General features: G+C 39.6%; 1 protein-coding gene across 1 annotated transcript in view; it reads right to left on the reverse strand.

Moving 5' to 3' along the window:
- The window catches only part of MYO3B (myosin IIIB), a 261296-nt gene that overhangs the window by 230470 nt on the left and 10481 nt on the right, over positions 1–20345 (reverse strand). The window contains 3 exon segments of the mRNA XM_032238384.1: positions 12996–13072; positions 17801–17900; positions 18869–18973. Coding sequence (XP_032094275.1) covers positions 12996–13072; positions 17801–17900; positions 18869–18973 — 282 coding nt within the window.

The raw sequence follows: 20345 nt of genomic DNA on the forward strand, positions 1-20345 counted from the left end.
TGTAGGCCGCCCTTTTCCCTGAGGGGACTCAGGGCGGCTCACATAAAACTGGGAATGGGGGAATACAACATCAAGAAAGAAACATATAATAAAATGGTAGGCAACATACATTCATCATTCGGGAGGGGTGACTATCTTTATCCCCAGGCCTGACGGGCGAGCCAGTTCTTCAAGGCTATACGGAAGGCTTGGACGGTGGAGAGGGTACGAATCTCCACGGGGAGCTCGTTCCAAAGGCTTCTGCCAACCTAGCAATTCGAAAGCACGTAAAAATGCAAGTAGAAAAATAAGGACCACTTTGGTGGGAAGATAACAGCGCTCCATGTGCCTTCAGCATTTAGTCATGCCATATGACCATGGAGATGTTTTCAGACAGCGCTGGCTCTTCAGCTTTGAAACGGAGATGAGCACTGTCCCCTAGAGCCAGAAACAACTAGCATGCATGTGCGGGGGAACCTTTACCTTTACAAAAAAATTGTGAGATCACAGGTGCTAGTTCTTTAGCTGGAGTAGGAGTATTAGTAGTAGTATCAGCATTTTGAAGGTATTAGCATCCTAGCTTCAGTAAACTCTTATAATAATTGATTATCAATAAAAGAATAAAAAGATTTGTGACATCTTGAAGATGAACACATTTATTATGATGTTAAACTTTTGTGAATCATACTCCGTTTCAGCAGTGGTATGGAAAATTAAGCTGAAAAAAGTATATCCATGTTTATAATTAAGAAGGCAAAATAGGGTATCGCTCTTATTTTTATATTTTGGCTATCCTTTCTAACATCACTGAGATTATTTCAAGAAGTCACAATACAGATGGAACTTATGTACTACTAAGAGAGTGTTACGCTGCAATGTCCTGGAAGAAATGACCTTTATAACTGTGGGAAGTTATCATCCAGCCCTCTCCCCGAAAAATGAAATATCCTAGGAAATATTGAAAAGGCAGAATATTTCTCTGGATGTGAAAAGAAAGAAACATGCTTTAAAAGACAGAATAGTTGCCTGTAGCTTCTTGCCCACCCCCACTTTGTCAATAGGCCCATTAAGAAGGCCAGGCTAGCCCACTTTACATAATAAAGACTTCCCCACTGCAGATGTAGGGGGAAGGGATATTACTCAACTCTCCACATGGCATCTGAGAACTCATCTATGGATTCAAAACAGCCTAGAGAGAAGCCCCCTGCATGGCACCATGGGAGTCTGACAACCAATCAGAATACATTTCTTACACAGGAATAGGAAACAGAGAGGTGGGACTAAACAGGGCATAAAAAGCCTAGCAAGCCCCTTCCTCAGCCCTTTCTTCTCTTCTTCTCCATCAACATTGAAACATGTGATCACCTTTTCTGTTCAGGGCTCAAGCCATGTGGCCATGTCCAACAATAAACCATCTTTCCAAGCAGCCTCCATGTCTCCAGTGTCTTCTTCCCCACTTGGAGCTGAACCCAGAAGGACATTTCTTTCAACATAACTATGGATGTAGCTAGGCAATAAAGTTGTAGTTTTCTCACATGATGTTCTCTGTCAAAAAGGGCGCATGGTACAGCATACAATTATGGTTTCCAATTCAACGTTAGCAAGTGGGATTTATAACAAAACCAAATTCTGCTCCAACCGTTGAGACTTCCTCTTCTTCAGACAATGCCATTATACAACCCTCCTGTGGTTTTCCACATTTTCTCCCAATAGTCACACCTCATTTTCTGCCTATAGGGAATGCTATTACAAGGATTTGCCCATCCATCCATATATTGTTAAGTTAAATGTACTTCTATAAATTTCAAGCTTGTTCTTGATGTTTTCTTTTTATGAGTTGGGGAAAACATAAATCTAATTTATAGACAGAAACCTCAGTTCAGTAGTAGCATGTATGACTGATAAGCACAATGAGAACAATCTACAAGAAAGAGAAAGTGGACAGCAAATCTAATTAGTTAATTGAGCCATAAACAATTAATAATATATATGCCCAGCTTTAAAAAGTTCTTGATCTGAAAAGTAAAAAAGGAGGAAATGGCTAAGTCAGCACTTTGCATTGAAGAGCTGTCTCAAGAAGCACTCCATAACCTTAGAAAATAAGACCATTGTTAATGTAGCAGTTATCATCCTAGACATGTCTCAGGAGGAGATGCTTTGGAAGAAATGGAGAGGTACATAGAGAAAAAATGCTTCCCAGGCAGCGGTGGTATTCTACCGGTAGCAGAAATCGCAGGTGGCTCCACCCACCTGCCCCAGTTCTATAGCATCCCATTTAGGCCCTTTTTTCACCAAAAGTGCAGGTGCACGTGCTCACATTTGCAAACCGGTAGGGAAGGTAAGTGTAAGTGTTCCTAGGACTCAGGAGTGGTTGAGATAGGTCTGATGAGTTGGGATTATTTAAACTTCAGAGGGATCAAGAGGTGGGTTTTTTGTTTTTGTTTTTTACAAAGTCGCAAGCCATCATTCAGTCGAGACTTGCCCAACCTTATGCCTTCAGTGAATACCAGGAGTATAATTCTTAGGGCCTTTTCCCACTTTCCACCCAACCTTGACCTGAACAGAAATCTACATCAGTATGACATTTGCTGCCCCCATTGCTATGTTATCTCTATTACTGATCAGGTCCTTACAGCCATGCAAGATACCTATGTTTTCCCAAAAATAAGACTGGGTCTTATATTAATTGGGGGACTTATTTTTGGGTAGGGCTTATATTATGAGCATCCTGAAAAATCATGCTAGGGCTTATTTTCCAGTTGGGTCTTATTTTTGGGTCAACAGGGTAATAGATGATGTAGCCTGACAAATGTTATACTCCTTTAGACTGCCCTTGGGTGGTTTTTGAATAAGGGAAGGAAATGCTACATTCTAAATATACATTCTAGGACAACCTGTCTTCTATGATCTGGGATGAGACAAAGGCAGTGATGAGGATTTGGCACTGAAAATATCTTCTTAGTGCCATTGTTTTTATTTATTTTCTACACTTCTAGAGGTGGTTAGATGGCTAGATGTAAATGGAGAAAAGGCCTCACAATTCTGCTTAGGAAAAGCTGGTTTATCTGTGCAACAAATTTAATAACCCTAATCTATTAAAACTCTACCAGTTTGGTTACAGGAATCAACATTTTACTTTTCGACACCACGTTCAGTAATGTAATGTAAGACCCAAAAGTCATATAATATTGATGTGTGTAATATACAGATCTTACAGTACTGTCATGGCAATGGAAATAAGGCTTACATGGGCTGATGGTTAATGATGAGGGAGAATTGGAAATTAGCATATAGATTGATACAAAAACAAAAAGAGATTGGTGCCAGACGGCCCATAATGGAGAAGGTATAAGTACTTTGCATGGTTCGAATCTCAAGGTGGATAGTTTCCAAGTGCAGAGAGTACACCATGGCAAAAATGATCCTTCAAATATTTTGCAGTGTATCAAATCATAAAGATGTGGATTGGGCTCTAGAAGGCAAAGAATGTACATCCCACATTCTTGTAGGCCTTTAGATATCAAAGATGGAATGCTATGACTAAGGAACAGGAGGTTTGTTCTATGTGGGCCAGTCCATTGGAAGGAAGCTAGGGGTGTGAAGAGCAATGTATTCTGAGGGAACAATTTCTGCATTCATGAGGTTAACAGTCAAGTAGCTGATGAGATATGGCAGCTTAAAGGAAAAATGAATCAAGATACATTATAATATGCAATGTATATTATGGAAAAACATCAATCAATTCTGACAATATTAAATTCTTATCCTCACACTAAGAAAAGTAGCCCAGCTAGCCAAAATAACCAGATACAATGCTTTGTCAAAAACTCTTTTTATCAATTTAATTTTATTTACTCATAGCACCAAGGGAATATTCCAGAGGTGGTATTCAAGCCACACCACGCCCACCAAGCTATGCCCACAAAACTGGTAGTAAAAAAAATTGAATTCCACCACTGGAATATTCTATATATTTTCTCAACTATAGTGGGCAAAAATGGAAGCTATTATTAAAAGTTCTATAAAAGATTAGTAAACTATCTTCATATTTCTAGTTTGTATGAATTCCAGGATGCTGTAGAACTTATTTGAGTGACTGAAAAGATGCTGTCTTTTGCTTTCCCATAAACATTTTCAGGATGCTTGACATCAAATTTAATATTAAAAGTTGGAGAGAAGCTACAGTGTGCTTTCTGTTTTTCAAACTCTAATTAGAAACATATGGTGTTTAATGTAGGAAGTAAAGAGGGGATGTGGGAGGGGCCTCTCTTTAGTTGCCATCCTGAGCTGATCTGAAAATGATGCACAAGATCAAATCTATTTGGGACTTGGATTAGATATCACTGGGATACCTGTAGAAATTGGAAAAAAAAATCCAAAAGAAACCAATGGCAAAGAAGATATTTAGCGTTGCTAAATAAAACAACCCTGACGTGTCAATGCATTGGCTGAGGATTAAGCGGAGTTCATGGCTGTCTTCATTCTTTGCCCAACATTGAATCACCATTTTATATAGTTTCACTAGACTATTTTCAGATACCAAAATTATTACAACACCATTCCAGTCCTAACAGAAAAAGGTAAGAGCTACACCATGGGCTAAATACAGGAAATTTCCTTAAATTTGTAGCTCATTTCTAAAGAAGAGCTGAAGAAGCTTCTTGGATGAGAAGGGAAACATCTTCAAAGAAAAAACAGAAAGTCCAGTTGCCTCTTGGGGGGGGGGGGAAGCACTTTTGGGATAAAAGTTAATATAGTCACTAGACGCCCCCATGTGGACGTTATGAAATCTGCCCAGAGATTGAAAAGAGCCTGTCAGAAGTTAAGATGTGTGGTGCAGTAATTAACTTGAACCAATCGAAACTGCTGATGTAACCTGGTGATATCTGCAAGGTATATAAATCTGTTGTGAGTACAGGCATGGGGTGCTTGCCTTGTGACTGTAATAACAAGCATGACTTTGCTTCTAGACAGAAATGACATTCTAAACACGTTACCACACACCTCCGTGACTATATGCTAACTTGTACTAGGTCAGGGTGTTGGACTCACGACAACACGTTGTTGTCACATGATGTATCACAACTTTTTTCCCCTTTGCTAAACCAGGGGTGGGCGTGGCCAGCGTGTGGCGCATCTGGCCATGGGCAGTGAGTTTGACACCCCTGCACTAGGTGAAACGAACCACCTGGCTTTGGCCTGGGATCAAGGATGGGCTGCTGGGGGTTCGCAGGGGTTCGGGAGAACCTCTAGCTAAAATTCCGTGCAGTTAGGAGAACTCAAAAATCCCACTCCTGGCTGGGCCTGCCCACCACACCCCTCCCAGAAGTCCCCACATGGCCCGTTTTAGATGCAGGTAAGTGCAGGGTGCACCGTTTTCGCCCTCCCAGAAGCTCGAGGAAAGCCTCTAGAGCCCGGGAAGGGAAATAACGCCTCCCCACCGTGGTGCAGGAGTCCTACTAGGCCACGCCCACCATGGCCACACCCACACAGCAACTGGGCAGAGAACCCCTTGGTAAAATTTTTGAAGCCCTGGGACAATAGTACTATTGTGTAAATACAATGGTATTCCTTACCAAGAGTATTTGTGTATTCGCTTGTACCTTGAAAGTCTATAATACACATGCTTTAGAAATATCTATCACTTCTGGTAGGCAGGGTTAATGTCCCATCTAATTGCACTGCTTTCGTAGGCAAATCTACTACCAATAAATGACCAGATTCAGGGGAATCTCTAGAGCTATAACCAAATATTGTACTATATCTATGACAAGTAGAAATTTTGGGACCTAATTTCTTCCCCAGATGTATCTAGTGCAGGGATGAGTAACTTTTTTATTGGATGCTATGTAATATATTATTAAACTTTGGTGTGACTGATCTATGGCTATATATTTTAATAAAGTAAACTTTTAGAAATGCAAAACAGGACATTTGATTAAGTTTAGCAATAGCAATAGCAGTTAGACTTATATACCGCTTCATAGGGCTTTCAGCCCTCTCTAAGCGGTTTACAGAGTCAGCATATTGCCCCCAACAACAATCCGGGTCCTCATTTTACCCACCTCGGAAGGATGGAAGGCTGAGTCAACCCTGAGCCGGTAAGATTTGAACAGCGGAACTGCAGAACTGCAGTCTGCTGAAGTAGCCTGCAGTGCTGCATTTAACCACTGCGCCACCTCGGCTCTGCAATTCCCATGACATGATTAACTGACAGGAGCGAGTTTAGCCTCATGTAAGATGGGATATGTTGACGGCCAAATATTACCATGAGAGATAGTCGATTATGAGAGATAGTCAATTTGAACCTTATGGATGGCCCAACAACACATTAAGCATGCCCTACTAGCCCAAGTAAGCATGTTTCAGGAATAGTACCCTGTTTCCCTGAAAATAAGACCTCTTCAGATAATAAGCCCAATCAGGCTTTTGAGCACATGCGCTAAAATAATCCCTCCCTGAAAATATTGCAACACAGTAGCAGCCAGGAGACCAAGCTCACCGCTTCCTGCACCTCAAAAATAATAAAACTTCCCCAAAAATAAGGCCAAGTGTTTATTTCGGGGGTCAAAAGAAAATAAGACCACGTCTTATTTTCGAAGAAACATGGCATATATAGCAAGCAGAAAGTGAATAAGGATATTTCACAGTATTAGGATCTGGAGTCAGCTGCTGACCCTGAATGTTACTATATCCATGCTCTGCTGTAAAATAATTCATCATTATTGTGGGATAGGACATTAGCATATATTTCATATTTAATTTCTATAACCACTTCCTCAAAACATCTGCTCCCAATAAAGTCACCTCCCTGAAGTCATGTAAATAACTTCCTTCAAGGCAAGTGACTCAGAAGTCTCAATTAATTTTACCCGGCACTGCAAAAATCAATTGCTTTTCATTTTCTCTTTTGAAATATCAAACATCAAACGTAATATGTATATGCTCAATCATCTTCAGTCAGCCCCGTTATGAAAAGAAAGAAAGTCAAACAATATTATTAATTGGCAGACTCCTAACATTAATGATACATGATTCATGCAATAGACATTAAATCGTGAATAATATAGATCAGAATTAGAAAAGAACTTCCAAAGTTTGAATTGTGCTGGATGAGGCCATTTGCTCTACAATGCCAATACCATGTGTTATGTATGACTGAGCCCAATCTCTTTCATTACAGAATGTGCATTCAGGATAACCTTTGCTGAATGGAGCTACAACCTACCTGGACCATTCTTGCAGGGATAGTTATGAAATTTGAAAGTATGCTATGTGGAATGAGGGATTGAAGTTCATCAGGCCTACTGTAACCTATCAAAGATAGGTTACAGTAGGCCTGTACAGTTACAGTACAATGGAGATGGCTGGCAATTTTTCATGAACAGAGGTGACATTTTAAAAAAATTATGTTGAGGATGCTGGTAACGAATGATCCAGATTTATTGAGTCTGACCCAGTGTAATAGTTAAGATGTTAAACAGGACTGGAGAGAACCAGGATCAAGTCCATACTCAAGAATGGAAGATTTGAGCCAGTCACTCTCTGTCAGCACCGTAAGGTAGAAGATTGAGCCTGCGAGCAAGAGTTGGAGACCAAACCAAAGGTGGATTCCTACCGGTTCAAACTGGTTTGGCCGAGTAGGTAGTAACTCAGCCGACCACACCCACGAACCGGTTCTATCGGTGGTGCCTATGTTTTTTGCTTCTGCACATGCGCAGAAGCTTTTTTTTTACCTATTGCACATGTGCGCATCAAGCAAACGTGAACATCATCAGTCAATTGTAAAAGGCAGATTTACTTTGAACACATTAACATCCCATAATAATACATTTAATATGATTAAATAACAATGTCTGCCTATCCCAGATCTTTGGGAAGGACTCAATAGATTTACAAAGATGTCAAATCCATCTGTCTGATTGTGCAACCCACAAGAATAAGAATATGAATACATCTAAAGAGAGAGAAAAGTGCTAAAGAACAGTGGAAAGTATCGGTTAAAGTTATCAATACTTGGGCTCTACCTGCAATACAACACATGGCTGGAATTACAGTATTAACTGGACTGGACAGTTGGACCAAAAAAGAAAGAAGAAAACTCATGACTATTCACTATACATGGTATCCTCATAGTGATATTGATAGATTATAGAAATCCCTATAGAAAGGAGGCAGAGGTTTACTGTTGAGGAAAAGAAGCATGCATTGGCTGAGTAAAATACAACCAAGAACAAGCATTGATGCAAATTAAAATACATTTACGGAATGTAAAGAAAACAGATCATGAATATCAAAATAATGTAATAAAACCACAAACAGAATGCTGGCAAGAAAAAAAAATTACATGATCAATTTCTACAAAAGATTGAGGAGAAAATGGATAAAGGTAGAAACCTATCAATGGCTTATCTTCCAATTATAATTGAAACATTAAAAGAAGAAAATGAAGGCTTGATTTTGACCGTGGAAGAACAAGTTATTTGAACCGAAGCAGTCAAGGCCAGAACTGAAAAATCATCAAGTGATTCAAAGGGCAGATTGTACAAAGAAGCCGAGGAAACAGTAGATCATATATTTAGCTTGCGCAATAAGAATGCACCAGCTGATTATAAACAATGACACAATAACACAATGATCAAAATGATTCACTGGAACGCCTGTAAAAATGATCTTGTGGCAAAAGTGAAAAATCAGTGGGAATATAGAATTGAAAAAGTAGTAAAAAAAGCAGGTTAAAATATTGTGGAATTTCTGAATTCAAATGGATACACCTTGGCTCCTAACACACCAGATTTAATTGTGGTTGAAAAAAATAAAATGATAATTAATGTGGGAATACTAGGGGTAGTAGAATAGAAGAATTGGAGAAGACCATGAAGTATCAATATCTGAAGAGGGAAGTTGAAAATTTATGGCATAAATGGGCCATAATGGTCCCAGTAGTTATCATCACACAGGGTGCCATACCAAAAAACTCTTGGACAGCACTTAGAAAATCTGTGATTGACAAAATTTCCATCTGTCAATTACAAAAGGCTGCACATATATACTACATCAATATAGGATGACATCCTAGGTTCTTGGGAAGAATTCAGTGCCAACCCCAAGTAAAGAATTGACAGCTATGATTTCACATTGTTGTGTAAATAATAATAAATCACACGAGTCTCCAGAGATTTAAGATTCTTCTTTGTAACTTGTCACTATAGCACACACACTTATTGGCACTATGAAAGATGATTTTCTCAATTTTCATTATTGATCTCTGAAGTTTGCTGATAACTGAGGCCAAGCCAGTTCTATCTAAGATGCCCTTCGGAAGCTGGCAAAGACTATTTTATTCAGATAGAGGTGGTGGGGGTTTCCATTTCGAGCTGGCTTAACCTGCACGTGCTGTTTCTTTTTTCTTTTTAATTAAGCTACGCTATCTTTAGTTTTATGTTTTAATATTGTTCTGTATTTTAACTACATCTTTTTATACTGTTTGCTAATTTATTTCAATGCTATTTTGTATGGAAAGGCAATACACTATATAAAAGTAAAAAGTAAATTAACTATATTTATCCCCATATTTTGCATCTTTCCTAAACCTATTTAGAAAATTTTCCTACCGATTCTATGAAAGTGCGCTTTGTGCATGCGTGCAGCACTCAAATACCGCCCTTGGTGTCAGCGCTGGTGAGCTGAGCTGATTTTTTGCTCAACTGAGGAGCGGCAATCCGCTCTGCTGCGTAAATCAGTTGAGCTAAAAAACAAGGGAATATAGGACAGGGAACAACCGGGGGCGGGGGGGGGGGCAACCAGAGATGGTATTTGCCGGTTCTCTGAACTACTCAAAATTTTCCATTACCAGTTCACCTGAACAGGTCCAAACTGGCTGAAATACTACCTCTGTTCCTGGCACTAGAATTTAATATAATCGCAGTAATAAAATCTTATTAAAAAAGCAAAAATAAATCCTGTATCAATAAGCATGTACTGTACATAAACACACACATAAAATCACACATTCATCTTTTTTCTTTTTCCTTGCTGTATCCTCTAGTCTTGACCCACTAAAATTTGGCTACAACTATAAAAATATTGTTATATCAAAAGAGCTCTCAAATGCCTTTGAGACTGTGCTGGGTTGCAGGCGGTACGCCCCAGTACAGGCGTACTGGAGCCTGCCTGGAGCACCGGATACCGTTCCGGTACGGTGCTCTAGAGGGCCCACCCGCCCGCCCAAGCTTTTTACCATGTTTTAAAGCTTTTGGCACTTCCACACATGTGCATGATGCAAACAGCGTCTGCACAATGCTCCACCGAGCAGCTGGAGTGTCGTGGAGGCTTGCGGAAGCACCGTTTGCAGCTACAACGCCTGCACGTGCCGCACACGTGCATGTGGGCAATGCCGGGCCCGTTCCAACCATACCGGTTGGAAGGGGATCCGGAACCCACCATTTCTTTGAGACATCTGAAAAGTAAACTTTATTCTATATCCCGATTTTTCTCTAAATAATATCAGTGTTTCTCAATTTTGGCAACTTTTGAGACATGTGGACTTCAACTCCCAGAATTCCCCAGCCAACATGCATTTTAAAGTCTACAAGGTTGAGAAACACTGATGTTATTTTCCTAAAACTGAGCAGACTCTACCTCTTATTTAAATGGCATTGCGGCATAGAATAAAATAACCACCCCAGTAAGAGAACAAATGTTACTAAATGGAGGAGTAAAGAAACCTAAAGCTATTAACTTAGGGCTGACCTTCAGCCCCATGTTCAGGGTTACTAAGCAGTGAATAAGAGATGCTGAGGGGAAAGGCAGATACTGTGTGGAGCAGGCATTTTTCCCCCTTAAATAAGTCTAGTGCAATGTTTATTGACAAATCATTTTAAGTATTAAGACTGACCTTTCCATTTGCAATTTCATAGTTCTGTCATTTCTGTCAGGGGCTAGCTTTTCTTATTCAAATATACTTTTTAAACACCTAAAATTAAAAGGGGCTGAACAGATAGAAGTATGTGAAATATACATTTGATATTTCAAGTTATCATTTAGAGAGCATGAATGGAACTCTGTTATAATTACTGTACACTGGCTTTTACAGCAGGACTCTCAGCTCACTAAAAATCGTACTGCGAGGGGCTTTTTAGTTGTTCATCTTAGCATTTGTCTTGATACTTTGCAGGGGCTGCTTGTTCTGCATTGCACTTGCCTAATTCTTACAGCAAAGCTTATCAATGCATGATGCAGCAAGGGTAGGGGAGAAGTTATCCCTCGCTTGTCCCAGAACCTGATGATGATTAGGACTGAAAGAAAGTGACTGGCCCAAGGTCACCCAGATGGCTTCTGTGCCTAAAGAAAGACTAGAAACTAGGTCTCCCTGCATCTAATTCAGCACATCATCTCCAACACAGGGTAGCTCTCATAAATTCGTTTTTCTTCCGCAGAGACATTTTCGTTTTAAAGGGACAAGCCATATTACAATACAATCTGTTTGTTGGTTAATGCACTTTTTGGTGGTTGGAGCCTCATTTGCCACTTTTTGGGTAATTGGCAGGATTGTGTTGATGATCTTCTTGGAAGTTTGTCTGAAGTATGCTTTCTCTTCTGTTTTTTCCAGTGATGATTCTATTTTAAAGTCTACATTGTCCTGGCATCCAAACAATATCCAAACAACATCACTGCTTTAATTGTGATCAGAAGCAGCTCTGGAAACTGTACCAAACAAGGTTTCAAACCATAGACTGTCCAACTTTCACTAAAATTGTTAGAACTTTTTACAGGCCCACAAATTTGTTGTTTTAAGAAGAAAAGATTACACATACCACTTTAAAATATTATTTTTAACGATGGAGCAAAAGACTTTCTGCAGTTTTTAGAGCATTCCTCACCCTTATCTTCTACTTCTAGACAAAAAGCAGGCTCAAATAATAAAACATGTTTAGTAACTGAGGAGGCTAAGTGAATGTAAATCTCCACTCAGCCATTTTTATCCCTAGGATAAAACAAGCATCAGTCACTGGGTGGGAGAAATACCACATATCCTGTCCGCTGTGTTTTACAAGTTTGAGCTGAAAAGTGTGGTAAATCAAGCATTGGGAAAAGAATTGCACAAGCTGAATCATTAACAAGCAGGATTAGTAACACATGAGATCCTCAAAAGCATTGCATGTCATAGCAAGTCTGTTCATTTTCCAAGTGCTCTTCAGAGCTTTCAACTGTTCTGTCCACTCCACTTTTCCAACTTCTACTTTTCTTTTTTCTTTCTTTCTTTCATCTGATACTTATTCTTCTTCTACTGAATACATTCGGTGTGTCTCTCTAAGTTTCCATCCTCTTAAGCCAGTGGTGGTATGATGCCGGTTCTCACTGGTTCAGGTGAACCAGAAGTGGCGGTGGCGTGAGGCTCCGCCCACCCACCCTGATGTCATCAAGGACCTTCTGCACAGGTAGAAGTATGCGTGCTCTCTCGCTACTGAATCGGTAGTGAAGAAAATAGAATACCATCTCTGTCTTAAGCCTACCTATTTTTAAATGTGAAAGTCTGCCCTCACTTTTCTTTATCCACTGTTATGGCTATCACCATCTTTGAAAGTCCATTTTCATTATTAAATGAAGTGCAGAAAACGCAGGAAAATGATAACATACAACATGTTCTTCAGTCTGAGCAGCATATATTTAAAGACTGAATTAAATCACGACGGAGTATAGGGAGCCATAAGTTCAATCAATCTATCAATCAATCAATAAGATTCAAAATCACAATCCTGCAAACACCTGGATGTATTCTTTTATTCATTTTTGGTATATAAATCGAGGGAAGTCCTAACTTTTATTTCTCTTGGCTAGTCATCAAAGGATTTAGAACAGGCAACTTTAAGATATCCCTGGCTGAAGAATTCTGGGAGTTGAAATCTTAAAGTTGTCCAAAAAAAATTAAAAACTCACTGATTTAGAGAATTAGGGCAGCACATCCAGCAGGAGTAAAAAAGCAAGATACACAGCACATTATAGCTATAACCTACCTCAGGAGCCATCCAAAATGGTGTCCCAACTGAAGTGTTTCTCCTCAGCCTGGTAGTGGTGAGCTGTGCAGAAACACCTGTCATAAGAAAAGACATTCTGAACATTTGCTGGGTAGCTTGTTTACCTTTCCATACAATGCCTGAGAGAAAAATCAATGTCAATAGATTTGCAGGTTTTTCCCACTAACTGGGGGAGGATTTGCAAGCTAGGCAAATTTAACTTAAATGTTTTTGGCGCTGGCCTGCTGCTTCATAGTTTAAGAATCACTTAAGGCACCAAGAACTTGCTATAATTCTGGGAGGAAATAAGGACGAAAGAAAGAAAGAAGAAATTTCTGTGAAAGTTGGAACACAGCCAAGTTTTTTTTTATCACTAAAGCTGTGCACGAAACTTTTATCATAGATTCTGCAGCCTGAAAAGTTTACAAGAATACAATGCAGCTCAAGAAAATCCTTTACTTTAGGAACCCAATCAAAGTTCTCATTCCATCCTTCTTATTCTGTTCTTGCCCTGTACTTTAAATATTTGGTATCAACAGAGTACAGGAAGTCCTTGACTTACAACAGTTTATTTAGTGACTGTTGACAGTTACAATGGCACTGGAAAAAGTGACCTCTGACTGTTTTCCACACTTATGACCATTGCAGCAGCCCCATGATCACATGATCAAAATTCAGATGCTTGGCAACTGACTCAAATTTATGACGGTTGCAGTACCCCAGGATCTTGTGAACACGTTTTGCAACCTTCTGACAATGAGGAAACAAGATTTGCTTAACAACCATGCTACTAGCTGAACAACTGCAATGATTCATTTAACAACTTTGGCAAGAAAGGTCGTAAAATGGAGCAAAACTCACTTAACAAATGTCTCACTTAGCAAGAGAAATGTTGGACTCAATTGTGGTTGCATGTAAATCGAGTATTGCAACTGTGGAGATCACAGTCTCTCCCAGGAAATTGTGGAAGGAGATCTAGATTTATCCATTAAAAAGCAACCATTGAGATAATGCAGGTGGTGTGGCAACCACTTATAGAATGGTTATTTGACTGAATGTTTATATTTTCTGTCATTTTCACACATCTCCCCTGTGAAGGGTCAGCTTTGGAAGCCATATTAACATCGGAAGCTTCCACGCTGCAACATTCTTGTGCTTGGGAAATTAGGAGGGGGGGATTTAGTAGAGGGAATCTAGTTAGACATAATAGCATTCTTCTTTTCGGTCAAGGTCATGATATTCCTGCAGCCGGAGGAGGAGTGGTTGGAGTGATGTCTCGAGTTGGGACAGATGGGGATTGGGGACCATGTGATGGACTGATGGGTGCAGGGGCTGGGTTGGGGCTTTTGACTTTCTGAGAGAAAGCCCAGAAATCTCTGGTTTGGGTTTTCCCAGATGTTCCTGTATACCTCCTCTAATAAATGGGAGCTTTGAGAAAATGCCTGTCTAGGAGTTTTTCATTGGAGTCGGGTCTTTCCGGAACGCTGACATGAAGATTCTGTAATAGTTCAAAAGCAACCCCAGGCTTCTATGATCCTGTGACATTGACTCAGCTCAGTAGCTGAACCAAATTTATTTCTGGATCAGCTTCAGTGAAGCCCGAATTGGGTAAAAAAAAACAAAAAAAAACCACAGCAGCATATTCTTTTCTTTGCAAAATAGATCCCTGCAGACTTTGAGCTTGGTTAGCAGCCCTATTGAAGTTCTCGCTCACTTCTTCTCTGGGCTCCTTTCAACCTTTCTACCAGGTCATTCCCATGGGATGCTGCTTTGATCTAGCCAAGAGTATTCACTTGCCTCCCCCCCCCCACCCATCTCTTAGGCAAAGAATTGCTGCAGGCTGCTTGGATTTTTAAATCCCTTTTCTTTCTCTTTTGTTTGAAGTTGGGGATGAGTTGACCCGGTTACTGCAGTGAATTAGATAACAGCGGGATTGTGCAAATGTCCTTGCGATGCATTCAAGTCCTTCTAGCCTAAAAAGTAGCCTAAAGGAAGTGAGACCTCTCTTTTAAGCTCCTAATGCAGGGACAGCCTAGTGCCTAGCTACAAAACTGATGACATATCATGTCTCCTTAACAACTTTCAACGGGGTCTTCATTACAGGAGGAATGATGGCCTGATACTTGATAATCAGGCAGCTTCATCTTGGTTTTACTGAAGAGGTGTGTCTTTCATTTCCTTTCGGTCACCACAATATAAAAAAAAATGTTGAGACTCTGAAAAGAGTGCATAGAAGAGCAGCAAGGACGATTTGGGGTGGGGTGGTAGGCTAAAGGCTAAAACATATGAAGACCAGTTGCAGGAATTGGGTATGTCCAGTTTAGTGAGAAGAAGGTAGCGGTGTTCCAATATTTGAGGGGCAGCCTTAAAGGCAAGACAAGAAGCAATGGATGGAAACTGAACAAAGAGAGAAGCAACCTAGAACCAAGGAGAAATTTCCTGACAGTAAGAACAATCAACCAGTGGAACAATTGTGGGTGCTCCAACACTCTGGAGGGACTGGACAACCATTCATCTAAAATGGTATAGTGTATCCTGTGTCAACTCATAAAGTTGCCATGGTGAGGAAAGGCAAGGGAGCACATTCCATGCATACCTTCGGCTGGAGTCGGATCTCAGATTACTACAGCAGGCTTGTGAGGGGGGCACCATGTTGGAAAATGTGATTTATGACACAGACTGAGGGGAGGGAAGGAAGAGGGGTAAAGTTCAACCATAATTCAAATGAGGCTTAGATCTGGCTGCAATAGAGTATTGCCAAAATGGTGCGCCTAATAAATGACTGGTTTTCTTTTGAAATTTGGTTCAAGGCTCATGAATCAATTAGGGCATCTTTCAGAAACCTGTTTGAGTAGGGGGTTGGAATAGAAGACCTCCAAGGTCCCTTCTAACTCTGTTATTGTTATTCTTCTTTTATGTAAAAGGGAGTGGATAATTTTTTTTAAAAAAAATTCTCCAGTCCGTGTACAGTACTGTACTTGCCTCACTAGTAGATATTGTTGATTGGATAATGTTTTTAACAGATTCCTATTCATTAGTTGAAAAAGAGGAATGATTGACTTGCTGGTTCATCACCATTCCAAGGTGTGAAGATGACTGGCAAATCAATTTCAAATTCTGCTGCAGGAATTTGAAAGTGATTTTCTTTCATTTACTTGGTTTTTTAAATGGCTATGTGCTTTGCTGTGTACTAATAAAGTTCATATCACATGTCCCAAGCATTTCTCTAAGGCTAGAGGTTATCGTACATGAGGTTAAAAAAACCCTCCAGACTTAAACTACTTTTCACCAGTTTTGAAAGAGGCACTAGAAGCTTTCAGATCTTTCAGCAAACTGCAAATCTCCAGATCTTCTGACAAAAACTGAGAAGAGGAAAATAGATGGGATCAGTTTTGCTCCGTCCATACACTCCACGCATACCTGATGAACTCTAAAAGACCACTGGTTTTAGATGTGGACTTAACTGATAGTCGTACAATGAATATTGCATTTAATCTGCAAAGCACACACATTTCATTTTAGGAAATAAATGACTATTTGTACAGTTGAAGTGCTATAAATATATGCCACACACACACACACACACACACACACACACACACACACACACACCAGGCAATAACCCCTCCCAACCCCATGACTCCTTTTATACACCTCCTCCCTTTAAATCAAGTACAACTAATTTCACAAATACCTTCCCACTCTTGCTTCATTTTGACCTTGTGTTCCTCGGTGGGAATGCAGCAAGGCAATTATGTGCAAAACACAGAAAAAACCTTAACTCTACCAATGTTATTCTCTTCCTGGCCTCTTTTTTTTTCTGACTGACATTGTTTCTTTTGGCATTGATGCTGATATCCTGCAGCTCACTCTAGCAGCTAGTGCTAATTATTACCCTAGGAAGGTGGCATCAGATGAATAGTGATTTCTACCCTTTACCATTTGCTGTTAAAGAGGTTACTAATGAAGTTGTTGTTCCTCAATCCAAGAGCTTGTCCAAGCTCTACTTAAAATGGAATATTTTGAGTACATATTGATAAAGAATTGCTGGCCTCCAGGTCACAAGTGGCATCTGTTCTTGACCCAAAGGTGCTTTTTCAGGAGGCAACTGGACTTTCTTGGTTTTTCTTTTTGAAGACATTTCACTTCTCATGCAAGAAGTGAAACGTCTTCAAAAAGAAGAACACGAAAGTCCAGCTGCCTCCTGAAAAAGCACTTTTGGGACAACCATGACCTGGATGACTGAGAATCTCTACAGACATGAGTTCATTTGGTTTTGTGGTGCCAGGGAATTAGTAAGTCATGATGGAATGTGATGGACCTATTCAAATTGCAAGCTAACTTTTGGCCCTTTCCATGCAAGTTTAGTCCAACTTCTTCCCACTGAAAGAAGATGAGAGCCTTATTTTTGTTACAGTGATATTGGCTTTAACCTGTGATTCCTTTTCCAATTACTATTATTTGACTTTATCCCCCACCCCCACCCCAAAAAAGCAACAAATTTTCTTGGAAATAAAGTCACCAGCTTCTTTCATCTGGCTTTATATAATTCGATTTTAATCACACTCAAATATAACTGTTGTATTTGAAAATTTAAATGAAATGTTAATTTTTAGGCCCAGGGTACCATATGAGTTTTCAGCTAAGAGGAAATAAATGTGATGAAGGCTAATTGAGAGCAATATCCTTTTTTTCATATGCATAAAAAATATTTATTCTCTGGACTATGGGGAAGGAAGGAAGGAAGGAAGGAAGGAAGGAAGGAAGGAAGGAAGGAAGGAAGGAAGGAAGGATGGATGGATTACCAAAGTCAACAAGCTTGACTCCTCCTTCCGTTGTCAGGAGAATGTTGTTCCCCTTGACATCACGATGAATGATGCGATTGTTGTGCAAATGTTGAAGACCCTAAGTGTCCATAATGAGAAAAAAAGGAGAGAGAAAATAGTTTTAATCATATACCAGAGGTGGGTTCCTACCAGTTCGCACCTATTCGGTAGAACCGGTTCGTCAAATCTACCGAACCGGTTAGAAGAGGTTCCACCAGTGGACCCAGAAAGCAGGCCACACCTACAGAAGAGGTTCCAAAAAATTTTGAAACACACCACTGGTGGGTGTGTAATGTCCCGCAGTTATCTACGCATTAATAATGATCTAGTTATATTTCCTTATACATTTTAGGGACCTTTCCTTACATAATTGGTGTTTTCTTTCATACTTTTGGATTTCTAATTTCTGTTTCCGTTAGTTGGCAATTGCTAAAACCAATCCCACGTGAAAAAGTATTGAAAGCCTTCTTGATTTTAATTGTCAATTTATTTATTCCTGCACATTGTAATATTTATTCATTTACATATCTCTCTTTTTCCACTGTCGTACAAACACAATTCCAGCAGCTGCTAACATGTGTAAAATTAAATATATATTATACTCCCTTTCAAATAGCCGACAAAATATTTCTGGTTTTAATTCCACATCTTGCTTTATGATTGCTTCTAACCACTAACTTCTGAATAGCTACTTGGACCGACCTAAGTACTAATTCATAATTTCATATCCAGTCACGTGGGCGGCAAGCCACTCCCATCCGGTCACATGGGGGCAAGCCACTCCCACAAAGGAGGCCACACCCACAGAGTAGGTTCCAACAATTTTTGAAACCCACCACTGTCATATACTTATATAATGTCCCTAACGGAGGGGGGGGGGGGAATCTGTACCTGCACTGTAGGAACTTCTGTCTATTATATCACAATCGCAATACAACCACCCGCTGCAGTAAACAGGTAACAATTTTCCCCTTTTACCTGGACAGTGTATCAGAATGGCTAAATTGCATCCTATTTTGTCATTAGAAGCAAAATCGGTATCCTTACCAGAAGGGCACCTCTTAAGATGTATGAGATTATTGCTTCTTCCAACTTTTGGCCACTCTTCAGTAGGCCTTTGACAAGTTCTGTGACAGAGCCTCCATTACACAGCTGTTAAGGGGACAGGAGGAAACAAGGCATCCGTTACTCAACAAGCATGCTTAGATCATAATCCCTATAGATGGGCAACTACTTGCACAGAAAATGCAGTAAAGGAAATCAGTCATTACAAATGTTCACAGCAGCTATTTCCAAATAATAGCCAGACACGTTTGGATTTCCAGCATGACATCTTTATTTTTTTTATTTTTTTTTAATTTTCCAAATATTTATTTTATTTCTTTAAAAAAAAAACACAAATATTTCATCATTTGTCAATCATTAAGACATTGAAGTACAATTTTTTTTGTCTGCCCCTCCCTCCCTCCACCCCCCAACCCCCCTCCTCCTTCCCCCCCCTCGACTTCCCAGAACCCGTACACGGTATGGATTTTTAACTAACCCAGTCTAAAATCTATTGAGAAAAAAGAAATAAAGAAATTAATGACATTCTACATTGACCTTAGCTTCTTCTTACTGAACTAACTTTTAACAGTTTAAATCATTTCTGATCTTAAGCATAGGCTAACTGGAATTTCTTGGTCCCGTATTTATTTTGTATATAGTCAATCCATTTTTTCCAGTCTCGTTTATATCTCTCATTTGAATGATCTTTAAGATATGCCGATATTTTAGCCATCTCGGCTAAGTTTGTGACTTTCAATGTCCATTCTTGGATTGTAGGCAAGTCTTCCTTCTTCCAGTATTGCGCCAGCAACAGTCTTGCTGCAGTTATTAGGTGCAGAATCAAATTAGTCTCTACCACTGTAAAGTCCGTACATATACCTAGTAAAAATAACTGAGGAATAAACTTTATCCTTCTTTTAAAAATATTTTGCATGACCCACCATATTTTTATCCAAAATGCCTTAACCTTTTGGCAGGTCCACCATATATGATAATATGTAGCATCGAGAGAACCACACCTCCAACATTTAGGCTGTACATTCGGATACATAGAAGCCAACTTTTTAGGATCTAAATGCCATCTATAGAACATCTTGTAAAAATTTTCTCTCAGATTTTGAGCTTGTGTAAATTTCACATTTCTTACCCAGATGACATTTTTATTTTGAAGGCATACAAATGTGCTAATTACATTTTCTTGCAAGCACAAGAAGGAAAATTAAACCTGTGTTTACTTTTAGGCAAGTTTTCTCCAAACCAGTGACTTCAAGATATATTAGGTATATTATTAGACTACAATGCGCCAGTGACCAGAGAAGGCAGTTCTAGGCTTTGCCCAGTCATCACAATTCAAGAGGGAGTGCAGAATCTCCAATAAGCAATGATACGGATATAAGGCAATAGAATGTTTCTTGTAAGGTTTTCTAGCAACAGCACTTAGACTTATATATCGCTTCATAGTGTTTTACAGACCTCT

The sequence above is a fragment of the Thamnophis elegans genome, chromosome 1, assembly GCF_009769535.1.
Source record: "Thamnophis elegans isolate rThaEle1 chromosome 1, rThaEle1.pri, whole genome shotgun sequence".
NCBI lineage: Eukaryota > Metazoa > Chordata > Lepidosauria > Squamata > Colubridae > Thamnophis > Thamnophis elegans.